At 37.7% G+C, this 23,684-nt stretch overlaps 2 protein-coding genes across 2 annotated transcripts; both read left to right on the forward strand.

The window, feature by feature from the left end:
• Positions 1 to 2,625: 2,625 nt before the first annotated feature.
• LOC130734150 (beta carbonic anhydrase 5, chloroplastic-like) lies at positions 2,626 to 6,646 on the forward strand. The gene is made up of 10 exons (XM_057586476.1): positions 2,626 to 2,783; positions 2,875 to 2,969; positions 3,165 to 3,217; positions 4,170 to 4,322; positions 4,422 to 4,470; positions 4,622 to 4,735; positions 4,844 to 4,897; positions 5,632 to 5,714; positions 5,789 to 5,894; positions 6,289 to 6,646. Exons 1-10 carry the CDS (start codon positions 2,768 to 2,770, stop codon positions 6,490 to 6,492), a joined length of 927 nt encoding a protein of 308 aa, XP_057442459.1. The 5' UTR covers positions 2,626 to 2,767; the 3' UTR covers positions 6,493 to 6,646.
• An 8,928-nt stretch (positions 6,647 to 15,574) lies between these two features.
• On the forward strand, positions 15,575 to 22,866 carry LOC130734151 (AP-4 complex subunit mu-like). Its single transcript, XM_057586477.1, has 13 exons — positions 15,575 to 15,735; positions 16,203 to 16,297; positions 16,673 to 16,876; positions 17,315 to 17,431; positions 17,530 to 17,658; positions 18,889 to 19,015; positions 19,411 to 19,514; positions 19,632 to 19,736; positions 20,197 to 20,291; positions 21,273 to 21,360; positions 21,452 to 21,512; positions 21,618 to 21,691; positions 22,521 to 22,866. The coding sequence occupies exons 1-13, from the start codon at positions 15,678 to 15,680 to the stop codon at positions 22,617 to 22,619; spliced, it is 1,356 nt and encodes a 451-aa protein (XP_057442460.1). The 5' UTR covers positions 15,575 to 15,677; the 3' UTR covers positions 22,620 to 22,866.
• The last annotated feature ends 818 nt before the right edge of the window (positions 22,867 to 23,684 follow it).

The following is a 23,684-nucleotide window of genomic DNA, read 5'->3' on the forward strand; positions in this document are numbered from 1 at the left end:
CCTATTTACCTACTCATTTTCCGATGTACCAAAAAATAAACTTATTTATTTATCAGTTATCACACTTGTCTCATATGTACATCATTCCCGCACAGAAATAATTACTACTTCAGAATAAAATAAATAATTTTATATTACAAATTACAAATTATTTATTTTATTCTATTTAATTTAATAAAAATATAGAAAAGTAAATAAGTAAAAATTAATATTATATTTTTAAGATGATAAATAATTTGAGTGAAATTAAAAAATTTATAATAATTTTAATATTAATATCATATATGTATTAATGTGAAAATAAAGTAATGTTAAATATAAAAAAAATTATACAAGTATGTCCTTTTATGTCATTTTACAATTTCAGCTTGTTCAGCAACTAGTTTTACCAAACACTTTTGTTCAAATTACGTAGCTTTTCAGCTATTAGCTATCAGCTTTCAGCTAGCTTATCAGCTTTCAGCTTTCAGCTAGCTTTTCAGCTATCAGCTAGCTTTTCAGCTTTCAGCTAGCTTATCAGCTAAACGTGCCAAACATAGCCTTAGGCATATTTAAAAATGCTAGTAATAAATTCTATAGAATATAATTTTTATGATTACATTTGAAAGTTGATAAGATATCTAATAGTGTAGGTCGAAGTAATAAAAAATAGTTGTTTTTTAGTAGGGAGAGCTTTGTCGTTCATAGTAGTCCTACCTGGTTCAAAATTGCATTTGATATAAAAAAGTGGTTGTTTAAACTCCTAGGTCAATAGTTCGATTCTTAGGAGCAACAATTTTTGGGAGATCATTGACCTTCACCCCACATAGGTTAGAATTGCGAGAGCAATTTAATACACAAAAAAATAGTTGTTTGAACTCCTAGGTCAATAGTTCGATTCTTAGGAGCAACAATTTTTGGGAGATCATTGACCTTCACCACACATAGGTTAGAATTGTGAGAGCAATTTAATACACACAAAAAAATAGTTGTTTGAACTCTTAGGTTGAGAGTCGGAATTGTGAAAATAATTTAATAAAAAAACTGATAAGATAAATTTTTAAAGGGTTGAAGTTTACTAAAACATTTATAATTAGTTGCTCGTGACATTTATAGATATAAATAAAAGAAATTTTTTACTAAAGTCTTGCTCATAGACATTCAAACACTACAAAAATAAGCTCTATTAGCGTCGAGAACAAACACGCGAATGACGTAAAAGTTGATGCAACAGTTAGGGCCCGTTTGGATTGGCGTTTAAGGGGCGAAACGCGCGTTGCGTTGAGTGAAACGCGATTCACCAGCTTTGCCACACTGTTTGGATGGGCGTTTTTCTAATTGCATGAACGTGAATTTGGGCCAAAACAACGTTTTTTTGGAATCGATAAATAGGAGTTGTGGCGTTGGGCGTTTGGCGTTCAACATTGACTTTTTTTTGCTTTCACCACCCAGATCCCACGCATCCCGTCACCTGCCCGTCGTGCCCCTCCCCCACCGTCGTTGTCAGTTGTCCATGCCCTGTTCAACGTTTATTTGGTGTTGATTTTGTGTTGTAGTCGTGGCTAAGGTCAAATGGTGTGAAGTTATTGCATTTATGTCAGTCACTCATGGAAGACACTAAGTAGCGTGATAAAATGTAGGTGAGCGCGAATCCGATGTTGACACTGATGGTTAAAAGTTAGCTTCGACTATGGAGGCCCATGGTTAGCATCGATTTGGCAAATGTAAATACTAAATTTTAATTTTGATCATGAGTTTATGTTTGTTTCATGGGGCATATAACTTGGTGGATATCGTACAATTGTTCGGTAGTGCCTCTCGTATTGTATTGCTATGCAATTTCGGATAAATCAAGACATTCATGGTCTAGCATGAACAAGGAGTGTCCTGATCCATCCCAAAATGCATAACAACACGATGCCACCAATATTTCATGATACACATCAACTCAATGGCTCACAAAACTAAGAAAATATCTAACTCATCACCTAACAATTAGTGGTTGCTAAGTATTGGGGGCCGGTAGTCATAGACTTAAGGGTGATTAAACCTTTTGTGTCTTTTTTCTTATTCATTAATTTTTTTTAATAAGTGTAACCAGTGGGAAAAAAAATACAATTCAACTTTCTTCTTGTATTCTTATATTTTATTTCAATTGTTAGGCTTGGGATTAGATAGATGAGCGAGGCTAATGAAGGCAAAGGAGTGCGTTATTAGCGCTCCTTTTTTTTAAGCTCTTCCCTATATGAATGTGGGATCCCTATCTTATACATTGACCCAATATCACTATCGAAGATATATACTAATAAGTGGTGATTCAAATTTCAACTAGTGTTTGGTGGATCTTAGTTGCTGACATAACCTTTTCTAATGAGGATTGGCACAAGCAAACGTAGTCGATAGCTTTGCCAACTGTGAAAGTGACCAAAAACAACAATAATATATAGTAGATAGATAAACCTTGTCTATTTTATCAAGAGAAGTCCCACAAAATGGGATAACTATATACTATATAGTACGTGTAACAGTTGGATAAAGTTTGTACAGTTACGTGTCTTCCATGTCCTCTTCCTTATCCTTGTCCTCTTGCAATGAATGGACACGAGAATCTGGTCATCCCACGACATGAACAATCAATGAAGTGGAATGAACTATAATTAAATACAAAGACACACATTAATTTTATAATGATAATAATGATATAAAATTTATAAGATAAATGGTTTGCATTGTGATGCAATGGTAGTTTGCAGTTTGTAATAAGCAGTTGTAAGAAAAAAGGGAAGAGATGGTGTGGCTAATTCGTAAGCAGCAACTTTCAATTCTTCACTTTAATTAATTCCTTCCTTTTTATTTTGGTTAATAATTTAATTGAATCATTTGTGATCATTGCAGGGTCTAGAATGAGTTCAATTCTACGATCAAATGCACCTTTAGTGGGTTCATCCTCTACAATTTTTACTTCCACGAGAACTCCCTGGTCAAAATTTGTGAGCTTTTGCACTCTTGTTAAGCTTCTAATCATGTGGTTTTCTGCTTTCCCTTTTCGTATGCTGTTAAAAGATGTTGATAATCAAACATTGGTTTCTTCATTTTTTTTTTTAGCTTTGATTGTTGATGTTTGTTTCAGTGTTTGGTTCTGATGTTGTTTTCTTTGCTTTCCTCTCGCGTTCTTGGTTTTTTAGATAAAAACGGACAGTTGCCATGAAGCAGCAGCAGTATCATTGCCTTCATTGGAGTAAGTTAGAGTTTGTGATACTAGCTAACAAGTTTATACAATTATACTTGAATTATGTTGAAACTCTTGGGTTTCACTTTGTGGGCTTCTAACTTCTTGCAAAAAGGCTAGTTCAGTTGTTATTTTCCTGCTGTTTTTACTCAGCTGCAATGAATTTTATGGTTAGAAAAGTTATCTTCTGCTTGTTTGGTTTGAAATTGTGCTTCTTTTTGGGCTCTTCACTTGGAATACTGAATTCTTTGCTTGAAAGAAAATGTGACAAATATAATATCAACCATTTATGTGTTCCTTTTAGCATAGTTGGCTCATGACATGGTATCGTGGATTCTATGACCAAGTACTGTGTAGCAGTAGCTTGATCCTTGTTGCCCAATTATTTTCAGAAAAAGTTTAATTTAAGCACAGTATAGGTAAATCTGTGCATTGTCCATGCAAGAGTCAATTGGATATCTGACTAAGCATACACTAAGGCCGATGGACTTTTACATGAAGGGACGTGTTAGAAATATATTAAAACTGGTCACCGACATCTTAAGCTTTTTTAGGTAGTTGGTTACATTAACAACCCTATAAATTCTGAGCAAATGAAATAATTAAAATAACCCTATAGATTGAATACTTTATTTGAAGTAAAGAACTCTTTTTGATCTTCACTAGAAAAGCTTCGCACATTTGTGTGCTAGATCATGCATAGCAATTATTTTCATGGTAATTCAGATTGCTGGCATACTATAAGCAACTTCCACAGAATAGCTTATTCTTTTAAATCCATAAAATGGTGAACTTATTTACATGGAATACTATAACAATGAGTCTATATTTTCTTACAATACTGACAGTCGAAGTATTGTTGTCTGCACTTCTCTTTAAGCAGTATATGTCAAATTATAAATTTAGCTGAATGATATGAGTGAAAAGTGAAAGTTGATTACAATTATATCATTTTTCATAGGGAGAACCAACCAGAGGTTCCAACTAATTGTCTCAGGCTTGATCGAGAAAACAAAGGTCTTGACATAGGGAATATGACTGAAATTGATGGCCACCAGAATTTATTTAGCTTGATGAAACAGAGGTTTCTAAGTTTCAAGAACCAAAAATATATGTAAGAGCTGTGTTGCACATTTTTCGCAGTTTCAGCTTGCAAAAATCAGTTACTTGTTTTTAGTCTAGTATCTTAATAAGCTATTTTTCTTTTAGACAGAAAAGAGTTGGAGCGTTTTCAAGCTCTTGCTAAAGTTCAATATCCAAAGGTGATAACAAATTGATTTATGTTGTCCAGTCAATTATTTGTTACAGAACTGTTCCCTCTTTTTCATTATATTTTAGCTTAATTTCTTTCGTTCCTGTATTCTTTACTGCTCCATGTTGGTCTTGACTCTTAACTGATAAGTCCAAGTACAGTTTTTCGTAATTGCTTGTGCAGACTCTAGGGTATGCCCCTCTAACATATTAGGATTCCAACCTGGAGAAGTATTCATGATTCGTAACATCGCCAATCTTGTACCTGTCATGAAGGTATTTGCATGATTCCTTCAAATTATTTTTCCCTCTATAAACAGGACATTCAAACTATTTTTAATTGTTATTTCTCTCTCATAATTGTTCTCTTCTGTTGGAGAATAGAATGGACCAACAGAGTGTAATGCTGCTCTTGAGTTTGCAGTAACTACTCTTGAGGTAGGTACTTATTTATAAAGCTGTTATCATACTTAGATTGATAGTGTGTTAGGATCAGCTTCTCTTTCCTCGGAATCAATTCTGTCACACAGAAGATACTCACATAAGTTTCTCTCTAGAATTGGTTATGATTATAGAATCAATTGTGGCAGAACTTCCAAACATGGGCTGTGCAGAACTAAATTCAAAAAGACATTGGTTTCTTAGTAAGTTCCCAAGTAAAAGCATTAGCCAAAAATTTCAGAAAATGCAAATGAATGTCTAGCAAGAGAATTTTATTGAGGATATGATATTGCATATCCCTTTGTTGTAAGAGAAATGGATGGGAAAAACCAGGAAAATAGAGAAGTGTCAAGTAACCACTTATCCCAAAAGCTTTATCTGACATGGTATCAGAGCCTCTATGACCGAAAGGTCTAGAGTTCGATCCTTGCTTCCCTCACTTTCTAATTAAAAAGTGGAATTTAATTAAGCACATGGTAGGTGGGTCTGTGCATTTATCCACGCTTCAAGCCTAAAGGGCTCTTGCGTGAGGGGGCGTGTTAGAATATAATATAAAACCATTAAAGTGACCCTTACCCAACAGCTTAAGCTTTTGGGATTAAGTGGTTACTTAACAAGAAGTTGCTACTTGCTAGTTGCTAGAGACTATTGCAATTATTATCTGTTTTCTCTGCACTTGTTTGTAAGCCAACTACATCAATCATATTTAAAATGGTTTTTGAATTTTTCAGGTTGAGAACATATTAGTCATTGGTCATAGTAGCTGTGCTGGAATTGAAAATCTGATGAGGATGCAAGAAGATGTAGAATCAAGGTATTTAACTACTACAGCTAAAATATTTTATGTCACAATTAAAATGCCTCTAGTTCTCATTTTTCATCCTTCAGAAACTTCATATTCAAGTGGCTTGCCAATGGAAAGGTTGCCAAATTGAAGACAAATGCTGCCACAGCTCATCTTACCTTTGATCAGCAGTGCAGATTCTGTGAGAAGGTATTCGTCATATTTCATTATTCCTTACCAAATTATGTGAAGTTGCCACTTGGAACTCTTACATGTTACAAACACCAGTGTGCATGTTTGGTTTTCTGTTGGAGATTCTCAAAAGTATAGTTTTGGCTTATGTTTTTGGACGATATCAATGCAAATCCAAACATCCTACCTAGCGTTTTTGGATACATTTCTCTCATCAGAATCAATTTTGGAACCCAGATGTTACTCATAGAAGCTTGGCTTCAGAATCAATTATTTAAGGGTTTCCAAATGTGCACTAAGAACTTAACCAATCAAATGTTACTAAACTAGTTCTGTGCCACTTACAAGTTAATGGTAGTAAATCTTATCAATTTGGAATGCTGTTAAGTGTTGTTCATTTGATTTGTTGCAGGAATCTATTAACCAATCATTATTGAACTTGCTAAGTTATCCTTGGATACAAGATAGAGTGAGTAAAAAGCTGCTTTCTCTTCATGGAGGGTATTATGATTTCTCCAATTGCTCGTTTGAAAAATGGACCCTTGATTTTGAAGAATGCAATGTTAGAGAAGAAGGGCCAGAATATGCTGTCAAAGAACAAGAATTCTGGTGCTGACCCATAGGCCTGAAACCTTCCATTAATTGGGCTAAGGTTAATTGAGGGTGTATAAGTGTATAACACAATAAACTCGCCCTGTAAATGAATTAAAGGAATGATTTATGATTCTCATGATTGTGATATATAATTTGGAAACATGGCTTATTTAAAATGTTTTTTTTAAATGACTTATTTAAAATGTTGTTGTGCATTAAATTGGATAAAATGTATTGAAATAACTTGAGCTTTTGGAATATCCTCTCAAAGTATAAGCAACTTCTCGGATATGAGTTTTGTGGATGAAAAAAACATGCAAGGAGAGCTAGTCTCATCACGATACGAATATTCGTAGTTTGAGTATGACTGTCTTTTATAGATAAAGTAGTATGAGAAGAATAATGATAGGCCCTTACGTCAGGAGTGTGCTGCTATTGATGACCCAAGGCCCAAAGTGTGGCATGTTTATGAAAGAAGGAACAAACAAGGAAGCTTCCAGATTAAGAAGTGAGCTAGTAGAGAGAGACTAAGGGGCTAGGAGGTTTGTTACAGAGAATCAACGTGTGTGTGTGTGCATAGGAGTGCTTAAAAGGGAATTTCCGTTAGGCATAGAGGGCATGAGAGAATATTGCTTTGTCAGAGAGAATAGAGAATTATGCTTTCTCTATAGGAGCCTAGCTCTGGAGTAGTAGTGACTGTTGTATTTCCCCATTTCCATTAATCAATTGACTCATTCCATTTCACCTTTCTGTCATTTTCCTTTACTGTTTCATTGGTTTGTATGAAATTGGTCCGACCTATCGGATCCAAATTCGAGAGGTACTAGTGTTTTAGGGAAGAAGGTCACGAAACAGAGACGCATGCCACCAAAGAAAATGGAGGCGAAAGTTGCATCCCTGGAAAACGAGGTTGCAAATCTGTGCTCCACCTTGACCACGGTGCAAGAGCGAGCGGAGAGTCACCAAGCACATCTGCTGGAGCTGCTGGCTTCAAACCTTTCCAAGCAAACACCAGAGAAAGGCGACGCCGGAAGCATCCTTCAGGATGTGTCAGCCACAAAATCTGGGAAAGAAGATGGAGGAACCTCATCAGTTTATGGTTGGACCAAGCTGGATGGTGGTTTGCTCGATGAGTTTCGAAAATCCGCCAAGAAGGTGGAGCTCCCTCTTTTCAACGGCGAGGACCCTGCTGGGTGGATTGCCCGAGCAGAGGTTTACTTTCACATTATGGGTACCAGTCCTGAGGTTAAGGTGAATTTGACCCATTTGTGCATGGAAGGATCAACGATCCACTACTTCAACTCACTGCTGCAGTTAGATCCAAGGCTAACCTGGGAGAAGCTCACAAACGAGCTGCTGGAAAGATACGGCTCTACGAGTAAAGGGGATGTGTTCGAGCAACTATCAGATCTCCAGTAGAGAGGCACGGTTGATGAGTACGTTCTGGAATTTGAACGCCTTTTGTCTCAAACTCCCAATCTCCCTGATGAGCAACTCTTCAGCTACTTCATCCATGGCCTCCAGGAGGACATACGGGCACGGGTACGGAGCATGCGCACCTTGGTGTCTCTTCCACGCTCTCGGTTGATACCGTTGGCAAGAGAAGTGGAGACGGAGCTCCATGGTCCAGGCCACTCGTTATCGGGCTCGAAAGGAAGTGGGCCTCGCTCGGGTTACGGGTCCGGTTCTTTTACCTGACCAACCCATTTGTCTTCGTCTGGATCGGGCCCATCGAGTAAGAAACCCAACCAGGGCTGGGTCATGGTGAAAAAGAAAGATGAAAAGGGAGAAAGACGGGACGAAAACATCAACCACCCTCGCACCCCACCACGCGATCGGGGAATCCGTCACTTACCTTATCAAGAGCTTTTGGACCATAGACTAAAGGGACTTTGTTTCAAGTGTGGGGGAAAATGTCACCCCTCCATCAATGTCCTGACAAGCAGCTCAAAATCATGTTGATTGATGGTTTAGAAGAAACGGAAGAGGAATCCGAGCATGAGACGCAAAGACGATAACGCCTGAAGTAGATGGACAATGCAGTATCATGCGGCTTGGAGCTGAACCAATCTAAACCCAAACAATGAAGTTGTGAGGGTCAATTTTTGGTGTTCCTATGGTAATTTTGATTGATAGTGGTGCTACTCACAACTTTGTCTCAAGGCATGTGGTAGAGACAATGAGTTGGCCCGTTCAGTCGACACCAGTGTTGCGCATTTGACTGGGGGATGGATACAAGGCCATAGCCCACGGAGAATGCGGAAAATTGGAGACTGGGATCGAAAATTACCACACTTCTGTGGATGCTTTGCTATTATATCTTGATGGCATCGACTTGGTGCTCGGAATCGCATGGTTGGCCACCTTAGGGGGAGATGAAGGTGCATTGGGGCAAGCAGACCATGAAATTCCAGCAGGAAGGCAAGTGGATTTGTCTTAAGGGACAAGATTGCACTCAGGAGAAGGGAGAAGCGCTACAGAGTTTCTTGGACAATTGCCATTGGGAAAATGGGGAGTGTTATCACGCTTCCACTGAAACCACACCAAACCCAGAAATTCTGCATAAAGAAAAGTCTCATTTAACTAGTGTGCAAACACAACAACTGGATAGCTTACTTTCTGAGTTTGAAGATGTCTTTGCTGCTCCAGTGGGATTACCACCAAAGAGGCAGAAAGAGCATCAGATCACCTTGGCAGCAGGATATGAGCCAGTTAATGTGAGGCCTTATCGATATTCTCATCACCACAAAGATGAGATGGAGAAGCAAGTTTCTGAAATGCTTCAATCAGGCATTATTCGACACAACCAAAGTGCTTTTTCAAGCCCTGTGATCTTAGTGAAGAAAAAAGATGGCTCATGGAGGATGTGCGTTGATTACCGTGAGCTCAACAAAGCTACCGTTCCTGACAAGTACCCAATTCCCGTGATAGAAAAATTATTGGATGAGCTACATGGTGCACGGTTCTTCTCCAAACTCAACTTGAAGTCCGGTTATGACCAAGTTTTAGTGAAGGAAGAGGATGTACACAAAACGTCCTTCCGGACTCACGAAGGCCATTATGAGTACCTCGTCATACCTTTCGGGCTCATGAATGCCCCCTCCACCTTTCAAGCGCTGATGAACGAGGTATTTCGTAGTATGCTCCGTCGAAGCGTCTTAGTCTTCTTCGATGATATTCTGGTACACAGTACTGATTGGCAATCACACCTCACTCACCTAACTAAAGTATTGGAAACCTTGAGGGCTCAACAATTGGTAGCCAATCGCAAGAAGTGCTCTTTTGCCCAAAAATCTATGGAGTATTTAGGCCATGTGGTGTCTTTTGAAGGAGTGGCCATGGATCTCGGGAAGGTTCAGAGCATCACTAACTGGCCTACGCCAAAGAATGTAAAAGGAGTTAGAGGGTTCCTGGGAATCACGGGGTATTACTGAAAATTTGTCAGGGATTATGGCAAAATCGCTCGACCTCTCACAGAACTGACCAAAAAGGATGTGTTCAAATGGAATTCTGAGGCCCATGCAGCTTTTGAGACCTTAAAGACAAGAATGACCACGGCCCCTGTTTTGGTGTTGCCAGATTTTGCCCAGCCTTTTACCATTGAATTTGATGCATCAGGCCGAGGGATTGGAGCTATTCTTCTTCAGAATCGCAAACCTGTTACTTATTACAGTAAGGCTCTAAGTGAGCAAAATCTGATGAAATCCGCCTATGAGAAGGAGTTGATGGCCATCGTTTTGGCGGTTTAGCATCGGCGTCCCTATCTTCTTGGGAGGCATTTCACAGTTTGCACTGACAAAAGGAGCCTCCGACAGTTGCTACACCAACGAATCACGACGGTGGATCAACATAACTGGGCTACGAAGTTGCTTGGATATCGTTTCGATATCGTATACAAACCTGGCATCACAAAGAGAGGAGCATATGCCCTTTCCATAATTTATGACGAAGGGGAATACCAAGCTTTAACCTCTTTTCCTACTTGGGCAGAGGGCACTACTTTGATTCAGGAGGTCCATCAAGATGATAAACTAGTCAAGATCATCACTGACTTGAGAGCGGAACTAACCACCAGATCGGGTTTTGCATATACTCAGGGATTGCTCTACTACCAGGGTCGATTGGTAATTTCCTCTGCATCTCAGTTGATCCCCAAATTGCTTCTGGAATTTCATGCAACACCCCAAGCGGGACACTCTGGTTTCTATCGCACTTACCGGAGGATCGCTGCAAACTTGTATTGGATTGAGATGAAGAACTCCATCCAAGAATTCGTGCGTGGTTGTGATGTTTGCCAGCGCCAAAAGTATTTGGCTACGTCCCCTGGAGGTTTGCTCCAACCTCTTCCCATTCCTATGAGACGATCTGTCCATGGATTTCATCAATGGGTTGTCCAAGGTCAAGGGAGTGGATACCGTGTTTGTGATTGTGGATAGGCTATCTAAGTATGCGCACTTTGTCCCTCTTAAACATCCTTACACCGCGCGAATGGTAGCTGAGGTATTTGCAAAAGAAATAGTGAGACTTCATGGCATCCTGCGTTCGATTAACAGCGATCGCGATCCGGTTTTTGTCAATAATTTCTGGAAGGAATTGTTTAAACTCCAGGGCACACAGCTAGCCATGAGCACTGCATATCACCCAGAATCGGATGGGCAAACAAAGGTTATTAATCATTGCTTAGAGACATATCTGAGATGTTTCATCGCGGATCAACCTCGTACATGGACTCAATGGTTATCGTGGGCTGAATATTGGTATAACACGATCTATCATGCGTCTACTAGGATTACTCCGTTTGCAGCAGTGTACGACAGAGAGCCCCCAACCATGATCAGATTCACAATTGGTGAAACTAATGTGGAAGCCGTGGCCCAGGATTTGAAGGATCGAGATGAAGCTCTCCGTCAGTTAAAAGATCATTTAACTCGTGCTCAGGGAAGGATGAAATCCCAGGCAGACAAGAAAAGGCAGAACAAGAGCATTGTCATAGGTGAATGGGTCTTTGTAAAGCTGCGCCCCCACCGTCAACAGTCAGTGGCTCAAAGAACCAATCCCAAGCTTGCTGCCCGGTATTTTGGCCCTTTTGAGGTCCTTGAACGAATTGGAGCAGTAACTTACAAGCTACGTCTGCCTCTAACATCCCGTATCCACCCGGTTTTTCATGTTTCCTTACTGAAGAATGCAGTGGGAGATTACCATGTGGAGCAGGACCTACCTACTGGAATTGATGGGGAGTTTGTGGCTGTGGTGGAACCAGAGAAGGTTTTGGCTGTACGCACTGTTTTACAGCAAGCTGAAGCAGTGAACCAGTATTTGATCCAGTGGAAGGGAAAGTTTGCAGAAGAAGCCACTTGGGAAGATGAACACAGTCTTATTAACCGATTTCCCGCTTTCAACCTTGAGGACAAGGTTGTGTCTCAAGGTGATGGGAATGATAGGCCCTTACGTCAGGAGTGGGCTGCTATTGATGACCCAAGGCCCAAAGTGTGGCGTGTTTATGAAAGAAGGAACAAACAAGGAAGCTTCCAGATTGAGAAGTGAGCTGGCAGAGAGAGACTAAGGGGCTAGGAAGTTTGTTACAGAGAATCAACGTGTGTGTGTGTGTGTGAATATGAGTGCTTAAAAGGGAATTTCCGTTAGGCATGGAGGGTATGAGAGAATATTGCTTTGTCAGAGAGAATAGAGAATTATACTTTCTCTATAGGAGCCTAGCTCTGGAGTAGTAGTGATTGTTGTATTTCCCTATTTCCATTAATTAATTGACTCATTCCATTTCCTCTTTCTGTCATTTTCCTTTACTGTTTCATTGGTTTGTATCAAATAAGTGCATTACATTGAGGTGTTACTGTACAGTACTTATAGCCTATAGGGATGAGATACAAGGAAATTCTAATATAACAACCTATGAGAGAACTTCTCCTATAATAATGACATGCAGATTTTCAAATATGAAATTCAAATAACAAACAACCTACAAAATAGATTTTTAAATGCAAAGTTCTTGACGATTGGATGAAATGTGCAGAACCTGAAGCTCCTTATTTGAAACAATATCACAAACAAAGTGATAATCAATGACAAGGTGTTTCATTTGGGAATGGAATACTGGATTGGCACAGAGAGTGGATAACAGGTGGAGGAAGCATGGGGAAGTGAAGATCTTTGAGAATGTGTAGAAAGCATTGAGCCTTAGTTGCAGTTGAAGATATTGTGATGTTCTTCGCTTATGTGGATGACTTGGCAACATTGCGTTGATACCATTTGTGAAGAGGGGAGTGTTTTGATCAAGCATTTGTGAAGCCATAACTCGGAAGAAAGGCTTTTAGAGTACGTATGATACCAAATACCAAACTTATGGGGCTTGTTTGAGGCCATATAATAAGGCTTTGTTCGGCTTGCAAACATAGTTTGGATATTGAGGATGAACAAACCCATACAGTTGGACCGTGTAGAAGTCTTTGAAGATAGTACCATGTAAATAAGCATTGTTTACATCTGTATGAGCTAGTAACCAGGCCTTGGAGAGTGCAATATAGAGAATATGTTTTAGTGTTTGTGCTTGATAAGTGGATTGAAAGTGTCAGAATAATCCACATTTGGATGTTGGTGAAGCCAGAGGTGCTTTATGACGAGCAATGGACCCTAATGCGTGTTTCCTTTGAGTCTAAAATCTCATTTACAACCAATGACATTGCATTGATCCTTTGGAGGAACAGGAGACTAAGTTTCATTTGCAAGTGATCCTTTGGAGGAACAGGAGACTAAGTTTCATTTGCAAGTGATAGAATAGAATATTCTTGTATTTATTCTTATGTAACTATGCTTATAATTAGGGTTTAGCTTTTATTATTAGTCAACAGTGTATTTGTATAAATAGGGTGTTTACCCATCAATATTATTCAGAGCTTTTGGGTTGAGTTAGGTCTACCTAATTCTAATATGATATCAGAGCCAATGATTGTTTGACCATGGGCCTGAGCCCCTATCCTAGATCCATTTGTTGTGGAGACCTCCCATATTTGGGCCACCCGTTTCATTCCACGCTCCAGATGTTCTACACTGGGCGTGAGGGGGTGTGTTAGAGTCTCACATTGGCTAGAGATGTGGCCAAACAATTGCTTATATATGATTGTGCAAACCTTAACTCTTGAGCTAGCTTTTGGGTTGAGTTAGGCCTCCTTCATGGTATCAGAGCCTCTATGACCGAGAGGTCTAGAGTTCGATCCTTACTCCCCTCACTTTCTAATTAAAAAGTGGAATTTAATTAAGCACATGGTAGGCGGGCCTGTGCATTTATCCACGCTTCAAGCCCAAAGGGCTCTTGCGTGAGGGGTGTGTAAGAATATAATATAAAACCATTAAAGCTAAACCCTAATTATAGGCATAATTACATAAGAATAAATACAAGAATATTATATTCTATCAATTTGAGAGATTCCACCTAAAACGACTTTATTGACTTTTTTTTAAAAGTTAATGTGCTCATATATTGAGCAAAAGAAACCGGCGTGGATGCCAATACACAAGTCTCAAGAAAAAGAAGAGCTACATTAGGAGCTACCTCAAGCCAAATAATATCTCAATAGAAAATGAAAATCTAGTAAAAAAAATTAGGAATGTAGTTGCTAGTTCTATGAGCAAAAGAAAAATTAAAACATCAAAAAGGGAAATCAAAACAAACGCCGTGGCAAAATGGTAGCTACCACCATGACGGAGTTTCCACGCTGGAAAGAGGGTAAAACAATCTATCTCAAAGCAAACTTTGTGGTAATCAAGATTAGAAGCCAAAGCCATAAGGACTATTGGAAACACACAACCAAAGCATGTCAAACTCGTTCGAGAAACAAATGCATCAAAATTGAGCTTGAAAACACCTATAACTACCTATAGTACGCTTGAGCGTCCGCCTAGGGAATATGAACAGGTGTATGTGACGCCACAGAGAGGGGTGCATGGAAACAATACGCTACAACACGGATTCCAGCATGGTCTGGCCTAGACAGAATAACAATTTGTTCCTTGCCTGCCAAATAGGATACAACAAAGTAATAAAATAACCTATGCTATGAGGGCTAGACCGTGCAATAACAACGTGTAAAACACGAGGAGAGGTAAACCATAAATGTTTAATCATAGAACAAAACATTAAAACATGCCGAGCAGTTTCTGGCTTTGAAGCACACTAGGGGCAAGAGGGGTCTTGCTCATTATCACGACAATGAAGAGAAACACGCATCGAAAGAAACACAAGACAATCCCTCCATGCTATCTCTTTAAGGAGTGATGGAGAAGAGGAATTCGACATCGTAACCACAACGTTATGATGATAAATAAAATTATACCCCGACCGCGACGTATAGACCACATTATGTGTGGCCGATAAAACAAGTCATGATTGTTCTACCACGTAAGAGGAGTGCACAAAATTTCTCGGCTTATGGGAGGTCAAAACAAATAATCAATAAGATCACAATTCCATGATATATCTTATCGACTCTAAATTATTATAAAATTTTATATATTTGATATATAAAGTAATGACTTTCCACTAGTAAGCGATCACTGAGTTATATGAATAATAAAATGCTATACTTTAGATAAAGTTTGGAAGAGTTTATTTGAACATATTCTATAAGAATAAACACTTATAAACCTTATGAAAACAACTTATCAAGACCCCTAAAATTTACTTTAAACTTATTTTCATAAGCAATTAAGTCTTTAGGTCCCGTTTGGGAAAACAACTTAATTAAGCGCTTATGGTCATAAGCTATTTTAAAAAAATTGTTAAAATAAATTGAAAAGGAATAAGCTATAAATAAGTAGAAGCTCTTTCACAAGCTATCCTGAGTAACTTATCAAAATAAGCTCAAAACAGTTTATGATAGATCATAAGCTATTTGTATAAGCTCTCTCAAAGACTTGCACAAACGCTTATGTTATCAGATAAGCTTAAATAAGTTCTACCAAACATTTGCACAAGCGCTTATATTTATCTACTACGTTAAAGCTTATTTCAATCAACTTATAATTAGCTTAGCTTATGAATAATTGTTTCCCATAAGCTCTTAATTACACCAAACACATCCTTGTCCCATCCCCGTTAAAAATATACACCACCACACACACGTTAACTTCAACGAAGACCGTCGTTCACTGCGTAGAAAACAGCAGCTTCTGCAACCAAGGTGCGTGAACGGAGCCATGATCTCGCAGTTCTTCGTCCTCTCTCAGCGTGGCGATAACATCGTCTTCCGAGACTGTAAACTCTCTCTCAACCACACTCTTGCATTTCGATTTGTTTCTCTTTTCATTTTTCTGGATCTGATTCTGTTTTCTTGATCCAATGTTTCGATGAATCCATTTCCAACTCGAGTTTTCTCGTTCAGTTTGCTGATCCGTACCGAGATTATCGCTAATTCAATACTCTATAATCCCAATTCACGCTTCCAGATCATACTTCAACTCGATCGCTTGCTGATTACTGTGAAACATGCTTGTTGTTTTGTTAATTTCTCTCCGATTTTGTGCATTTCCTTGTAATTTCACATTTCTTAGGTCAAGCAAATTGTAGCTTAGAATGTCAAGTTTTGCTGCTGAATTGAATGCTAACATTTCACTGCTTCTGTAATGTGATAGTGTATTGGAGTGGAGTGAACAAGATTATCAGTAGAAATCAATGATAATATGCGATAGGCGATTTAACTGTCTAACTTGTCTTGATTGCAGACCGTGGTGAGGTTCCGAAGGGAAGTGCAGAGATATTTTTCCGCAAAGTGAAGTTTTGGGAAGATGGGGGACTGGAGGAGGCACCACCTGTCTTTGTAGGTATTATCTTTCTGAATCAGGCAGAGTGCATTTTCATGTGCTTTAGGCTTGAAATCAGTATGTAAGCATTCTGTAATAATTCAATTGAAAAAGTTGAAATTAAAGAATGCCCATTCATGCTAATAATTGCTACCCCGTCGCCTTCAATTTATTTAAAATATGCAGAAATTGAAGATTCATTTGGTGTTATTGATATATATTTGTTGCAATTGCTTATGGTTTTGATAGTAATGTTTCAAATATTAAGTTCTCTCAAAATTAAGTGGTTATATTTTGTGATATCTATTGTCTGTTCTGGTTATATTACTTGCGACTCTTCTGGTAGCATTCGCTGATTTATTTTGTGTTATGTTTTTTTCGTTTGCTGACAGAATGTAGATGGTGTAAATTACTTTCATGTGAAAGTTGTTGGCTTATTGTTTGTTGCAACTACAAGGGTTAACATATCACCGTCCTTTGTTTTTGAGCTTTTACAAAGAATTGCTCGTGTTGTTAAAGATTACCTTGGGATTCTCAATGAAGACTCAATACGAAAAAACTTTGTGCTTGTGTATGAGTTACTTGATGAAGTTATGGTGAGCTTCCTCCTATTTGGTTCTTGTCTAATTTAAAGCCTAATTTCAGTCCTATATTTTCTTAACCGAAATGATTCTTCATTGAATTAAATTATAACTATCTCTGCCCTCGCCTTTTTTTTCACAATCTAATCTTTATACAAGGCTCATTTTCTTCACTGTTGAGTCTTACTACTCCATTTGAAGTAATTATGTTGACAGTTAGCATCCAATAGATCTGACAGATATTTTCACAATATTTTTCTGGAAGTGCACAATAGAAAGTACAAAGAACTCTAAATTTCTGTTGGATATTATATTTGGTTTTCTTTCTTCAAAAAAAAAAGGGAAAAAAATAATGCCTATTTGCAATTTTTTTAATGTTTTGTTCCTGCTTTGACCTGAGATTTTTAGTCAGATAGTTATGTTACCTAAAATTGCTCTCATGGCTTTATTCAGGATTTTGGTTATGTGCAAACAACATCTACTGAATTGTTGAAGTCCTATGTTTTCAATGAGCCAATTGTGATTGACGCCGCACGCCTGTCACCTCTTGGACCTGCTGCAATGTTTTCAGTATGATGTTTAATATCTTCTATATCTAGTAGTTACTTGATTTTGTAATCATCACTTGCATTATGATATTATTTATTTTTAATTTTGGCTGCGTGCAGCAAGGGACAAAAAGAATGCCAGGAATAGCTGTTACAAAATCTGTTGTTGCAACAGAGCCCGGGGGTAGAAGGAGGGAGGAAATCTTCGTAGATATAATTGAGAAAATCAGCCTCACTTTTAGCTCTAGTGTGAGTGCATACATATATATGACTCTGATTTTCATAATGTTGGTTTGTCACTGCTTTACCTGTCCTGCATTATGAGTGCTTGCTTATGGTTTCCAGGATATGAACTGACAAAACTAAATAATGATGTGTTAAGGGACTCAATATCAGAGAACAGATCTCACTCTTGACTCTTGAGTACTTGAAACTTGTTTGATCTTAGTAAAGAACCATCAAGTTTAAACTTTAAATAAAATTCTATTTACAGACTGTTTGCTTCTTAATGGTGTGTTTGGTTGTGGAAAAGAATGTGAAGTGAGAAGATGAGAAGAGAGAATATGGTGAGAAAAAGAGTAGATTTTAAGGTTATTTGGTATAAGAGAAATAAGAGAGTAGTGGCTAATCTCTCCTCTCGTTTGGTTGAATTGAGAGTGAAAATTGAGAATGCTACTTTTTAGTAAAATGACATTTTACCTGAAATATTAAATGATTATAAATGAATAGTATATTGATGGAGGGATAAAATAGGAAAGTGGGAAAAAACCACAATCCTTTCGTCTCTCTTCATTTTGGAGTGACCACGAAAAGTAGTGGTCCTCAGTCCCTACCTCTATCTCTCTCCCTCCTACATACCCAAATAAGGGTGAAACCCTCTCTCTTCTAACTCTCTCTGGAACTCTTCGCAAACAGACGATGCATAAATGCAAAATAAAGGCTTGAGTCTAATGAAACATTGTGAGTCAGTGTTGGATTAATTTTCTTTTATGCAATGTAGAAGACTAGTAGTGCTTTATGGTACCAAATGTTACATTGATAAGTGTTGCAGTAAATGAGTGTACATAAAAGAAAATATAAGATCACGAGTGGTTGTATGGAAGCAGCACCTTTTGAGGAAAAGTTGATAGAACAATTGCCTAAGATGGTTTGCCATGTGAAGGGAAAATCAATAGAAGGCCTTGTATGAAAAGTTGATTAGATCGAGGATACTGCAATGAATAGAAGTGGCAGAAGGCCAAAGAAACTAAGAGAAGCCACTAAAAGGACCTAGATCTAATTACTTCTCCAAGAACTTGTTCTTTACCAATTGGCATTGTTTTACACTTGTAGCTGACCCTACATAGTATAGGAACGTTTGTTGTTGATTTGTGCTGCTAGTGTCATATGGCTTGGTCATTGTTAGTTGAACTGTCAAGTTGTTCATTTGTGATATGTTTTGTTTATCATTATTCATTCTTAGTATTCTTAATGGACCAGGGATATATACTGACTTCCGAGATTGATGGCACCATACAAATGAAGAGCTATCTTACTGGAAATCCTGAAATTCGATTAGCTCTTAATGAAGACCTTTCCATTGGAACAAGCCAGGGAACCAGTTATGGTATATTTTTTCCCCATTTTTAGTGGTTTTTCATTTCTAGTTCTCTGTTCTTGTTCAAAATTGGTAGATTGTTGCTTAGGATTGCATTCTTCTTTTCCTAGAAAGATAAATTATGTGGACAAATATGACTTATTTGTGTGCTGATTTTTAGTTTTGGGCAATGAAAACCATATGTTGATCTTATGGATTTTGATTGACAACTAATATTTCATTGGATCTGATGATCATCGATTTTGCATTTTCATCGGTGCTTTCACAATGAACCCACCATCACTAGCTTTGGGGCATTGTGTTAATTTCTTCTACTTTTCTTTGTTATTGTTTGTGTGTGTGGGATAGACTTATTGTTTCCTGTTGTCTATCAAAAAAATCATTTTAACATGTTTCTTGAGCAGGTTATAGGAGTTCATCTGGCTCAGGACCGGTGCTATTAGATGACTGTAATTTTCATGAATCTGTTCGCCTTGACAGCTTCGATACGGACAGAACCCTATCCCTGGTGAGTACAGAAATAGTCTTAAAAATCATTAATTTTTTCAGAATATAATAATTACTTTATTCCCTTGCTTCCTTTTGATTATTAGTTTTTATTGTTGTATTGTACTGTCAACATTAGGTACCACCAGATGGTGAATTTCCAGTCATGAACTACCGTATTACCCAGGAATTTAGGCCTCCTTTTCGTATTAATGCTTTAATCGAAGAAGCAGGGTCCCTTAAGGTGATACCTACTTATCAATTTTTTTTTTCATAGAAATATCTTTTGGCTTATAATCCTTTAACATGGTGCCGTTATGCTTTCTTGTGTTTTCTTGAACAACAGTAATAGTAACTGAGGAATATTATTGTCATAATTCTATATTTCCTGTTTATTCTTTTGCACCATGGTAACATTGGCCTAATCTTTTAGATGGATTAGAATGTATCAAATTGGAATATTATGTGTCAGCATACAGATATGCTGTATCAAAATCTTTCCTCTCCCTTATGGAGTGATCCCTATTCCCATAGCCCTCTTCTTACGTTAGAGATCTTTATTGTTTATTCTAACTAAAAAAGACAAAGTTTTCCAATGTTAAATCTTTTCTGTACCACTATTAAGCCATTTTTCAAATCTCAAATGTCAAAGTCATTGGCTTTTCTCCGTGCACTCGGTAACACTTTTGAATTTGCTATTACAGGCAGAAGTAATTCTTAAAGTAAATGCACAGTTTGCCTCAAGTATAACAGCAAACACTGTCAAAGTGCAGATGCCACTCCCAAAATGTACCACCAGGTATCATCTTATAATTCTCCAAACCATTGAATAAGTGAAAACAAAGGATGTTTGACAGTGATTTTCGATTAATTAGAAACTTTTACAGAACTTGTTATGCATTGCATGCAAGTATGCAACTGTTGAAATCTATGAAATGTTGGGTCATGGTTTTATGTCCTACTAAAGTATACATAATCTGTTTTACATAGGATTAGAGCTGGTTTATAACTGGAATGGATTTTAGTCTGTACCACAATGCACTTAAGCTTGGGCTAAAATTCAATTCTATTTGAAAGTCATGAAGGCTTTGAGACTGTTGAGATCCCACATTGACTGGACATATCACATAAGTAGAACATATAAAGGCTTGGGTAATTCTCACCTCATGAGATAACTTTTAGGGTAGAGTTAGGCCCAGCCCAAATTCAAGATGGTACAAAAGCCTATCCATCCGATAGTAGGCCACCCACTGCTGTCCTAAAATCTTCTTAGCCTCGCAGCTTTCCCATTGTAATAAAAAAAATCAATTCTTTAATCTCTATGATCTACTTGTCAAGTCGTGGGTGTGAGGGGTGTTTTGAGGTTGAACCAAGTGGTTTGAAGTTTGATCCTTGTTTCCTCATTGTTTGAATAAAAAGTTGAGTTTCAACACAAGGTGAGTGGGGTCTTGCATGAAGGGACATGTTAAAAATATAATTTTAGACCATTTATGTGTTTTTACCCAACAACTTAAGTTTTTGGGATAGTTGGTTCATGACAATCATAATTTATTAAGATTCATGTGCAATTTGGAGCTTGTAATTTGAAAATTATATAAAAAAAAATCTAATTTATTCAGCCCTTTTTAAGTGTTAGCATATCATGGGTCTTGCACATTTTGTCCTGTGGATAAATTGCAATCCAGGAACCTAGGAAATTCACATTTCCTTGCATATAAAAACATGTGCACAAGGTAGTAATTAAAGTTGCGGACTAAGTTGTTATATTGAATTGTCTCAGAGTTAGTTTTGAACTAGAACCTGGAGCTGTTGGACAAACAACTGACTTTAAGGAGGCAAATAAGAGGCTAGAATGGAGTTTAAAGAAGGTAATGTTTCTTGTATTTCTAAAACGTTTTTATTCTGGTCATCAATTTTTTTTTCTGGAGTAAATGATAGCTGATAAGTGGAACCGAACAGATTACTGGAGGCTCGGAGCATACTTTACGTGCAAAGCTAACCTTTTCTCAGGAAATACACGGTATTTATCCTTTTAGTTAGTGCATGCTCAAAATGGATAGTCTGTTTTTTATTTGATTGAATGTTTAACAGCATATCATATTTACGCAAATTTATTTCTTAACAGGTAATATAACGAAAGAATCTGGACCTGTTAGCATGACATTTACTATACCAATGTATAATACGTCACAACTTCAGGTAAACCCAGCATGTCAAATTGCTGTTTTCCTTTTCTAGTTTTTATTTTAACAAAAACCGTTCGTTGTTCGTTCCCAGATCTCTTAACTGTTTGTTTTCTACAAGCCTCATAATATGTCTGTATTGTATCTCTTGTTCTCTATTTGGTCATGTGGTTTATATTTGCTGTGTGTGAACAGTCTTGTCACAAACCTGGTCATGCAAGTGGTCCTTTAAGTTATCCTAGATCATGGAATAGAGTTCCTCTTTATGATAATTAAATACTCAACATGAATGCATGCCATTTCATTTGTATTGACTGCTATTTGCACCACAGATTAGGATCCTCTCGTGTGGATACTTAACATGAAACTATTGTGTTAAAATTTGGTGTCTATCTCTCTCTCTCTCTTTATACATATTAAATAGGCGAGTCTCTCTAAAATTTATGAAGAGAGATAGGCACAAAGTTTCACCATTTGACTGTGACATGAGAGGATCCTAGTCTCTGTACCACCCCTACTACTTTTAACTTTTGAGAAACCTCCTCCTCTCCCGTTTTATCTCTCAATCAGGCTGGAGAAACAGACCCATTAGATGTTTAGGGTCAATTATTTTAGGAACTCTGCTCATATCAAACGTTTTGTATTTCCTATATTAACTGAAATATCAATTTTATAGATGCCTAAAGCCGTTTGCTAGACTCAGCTACATGAAAAAACGTTGCCATCTAGATTTTGAGCATTGCATATTGGAAGTTCATTTGAATATTGTTGGTCCCTTAAAAAATGATTAATTTGAACGCATGAGCCATATCGGTGCCAAGTTCTTACTTCTTTCCTACATACAGGTAAAATATTTGCAGATATCAAAGAAATCTGGAACGCACGAGCCATACCGGTGGGTTAGATATGTAACACAGGCAAATTCCTATGTTGCTCGTATATGATGCAGTTAAGCAAACCCTACTGTTTACCCCCCCCCCGGCGCTCTTTGTTATTGCTTTTGTTGTATTTACTTTATTCTTTATTTGTATATTACATTCAAGTTCAGTATAGACGACGTTAGTTGTTTGCTTTCCTCTCCATTACACACATACACCAAGCTGGATTTATAGCCTGGATGAATTCACTATTTTTTCTTTCCCATTTCCCATAAATGGATTCGGATTACTCCGTCCTGTTATAGAGCTTTTATGAGAACATTTTCAAATGTCTATGCAGAAATCATGAGCAAAACTGGTTGTCAATTGTAGCAGAAGATCTATCATGTACACAGAAGAGTGGGTGAGGATTACAAGATCGGTATATAAGCTGGTGAATTTAGCGAAGTAGCAACCGACTAATATATAAATCTATAATTCTATATATCTTATCGAACTGTGCCTTTTGTCGAATCTTCAAATATCAATTGCAGCAGATGACGATTGATTTCTAGAAAGCTAGTAGTGTTAATCGCATCAGCAAATAATTGCTTCCGATGCCTCACTATACTTTCAGCCTTATCAAACGTTGGATTGTAAACCTCTTATCCATTATCAGTTCTACAACTACATCTTCCTAGAAAAGTCAATAAACGTCACAATGTACTTGCATCCACCATGAGATTCAACAACGAAGGTCTCCACAAATGTGAACGTAGAAATCTGCTTTCAAGAATTGAACTTCATGAATGACAATTGATCCATGGTTGTTATAAGATGCTTTCGCTTAAATAACCCATGTATTGGTTGTGCTTGATATGCTAACAATCAATGCATCACTGCCTTCTCTTTCACCAGAGATGTGTTGAACACTGTTGCATTAACATTACCATTTGTTTCCTTATTCTCTCTACCTCCATTCCATTGTGGACAATCCCTGTTAACGTGACCTTTTTCTTTACAATGGAAGCTTTTAGGTCCTCTTTACTTTGATTTGGAAGGATCTTTGTCCTTCCCGGTTCCCACCACCTCTATCCTGCTCTGGCTCCCACTCATGCTAACCATTAAACCTTATTCTGATTACCCACCACA

This window comes from Lotus japonicus, chromosome 1, assembly GCF_012489685.1.
Source record: "Lotus japonicus ecotype B-129 chromosome 1, LjGifu_v1.2".
NCBI lineage: Eukaryota > Viridiplantae > Streptophyta > Magnoliopsida > Fabales > Fabaceae > Lotus > Lotus japonicus.

What these genes read in the sequence shown, in the direction of transcription:
- LOC130734150 (XM_057586476.1), top strand. An exon ending in GAACTCCCTGGTCAAAATTT is followed by an intron (nt 2,970 to 3,164) that starts GTGAGCTTTTGC and finishes TTGGTTTTTTAG; the next exon opens with ATAAAAACGGACAGTTGCCA. An exon ending in ATCTTGTACCTGTCATGAAG is followed by an intron (nt 4,736 to 4,843) that starts GTATTTGCATGA and finishes GTTGGAGAATAG; the next exon opens with AATGGACCAACAGAGTGTAA.
- LOC130734151 (XM_057586477.1), top strand. Translation starts at nt 15,678, where the DNA reads ATGATCTCGCAGTTCTTCGTCCTCTCTCAGCGTGGCGATAACATCGTC. An exon ending in GACCTGCTGCAATGTTTTCA is followed by an intron (nt 17,432 to 17,529) that starts GTATGATGTTTA and finishes GGCTGCGTGCAG; the next exon opens with CAAGGGACAAAAAGAATGCC. An exon ending in AAGCCAGGGAACCAGTTATG is followed by an intron (nt 19,016 to 19,410) that starts GTATATTTTTTC and finishes TTTCTTGAGCAG; the next exon opens with GTTATAGGAGTTCATCTGGC.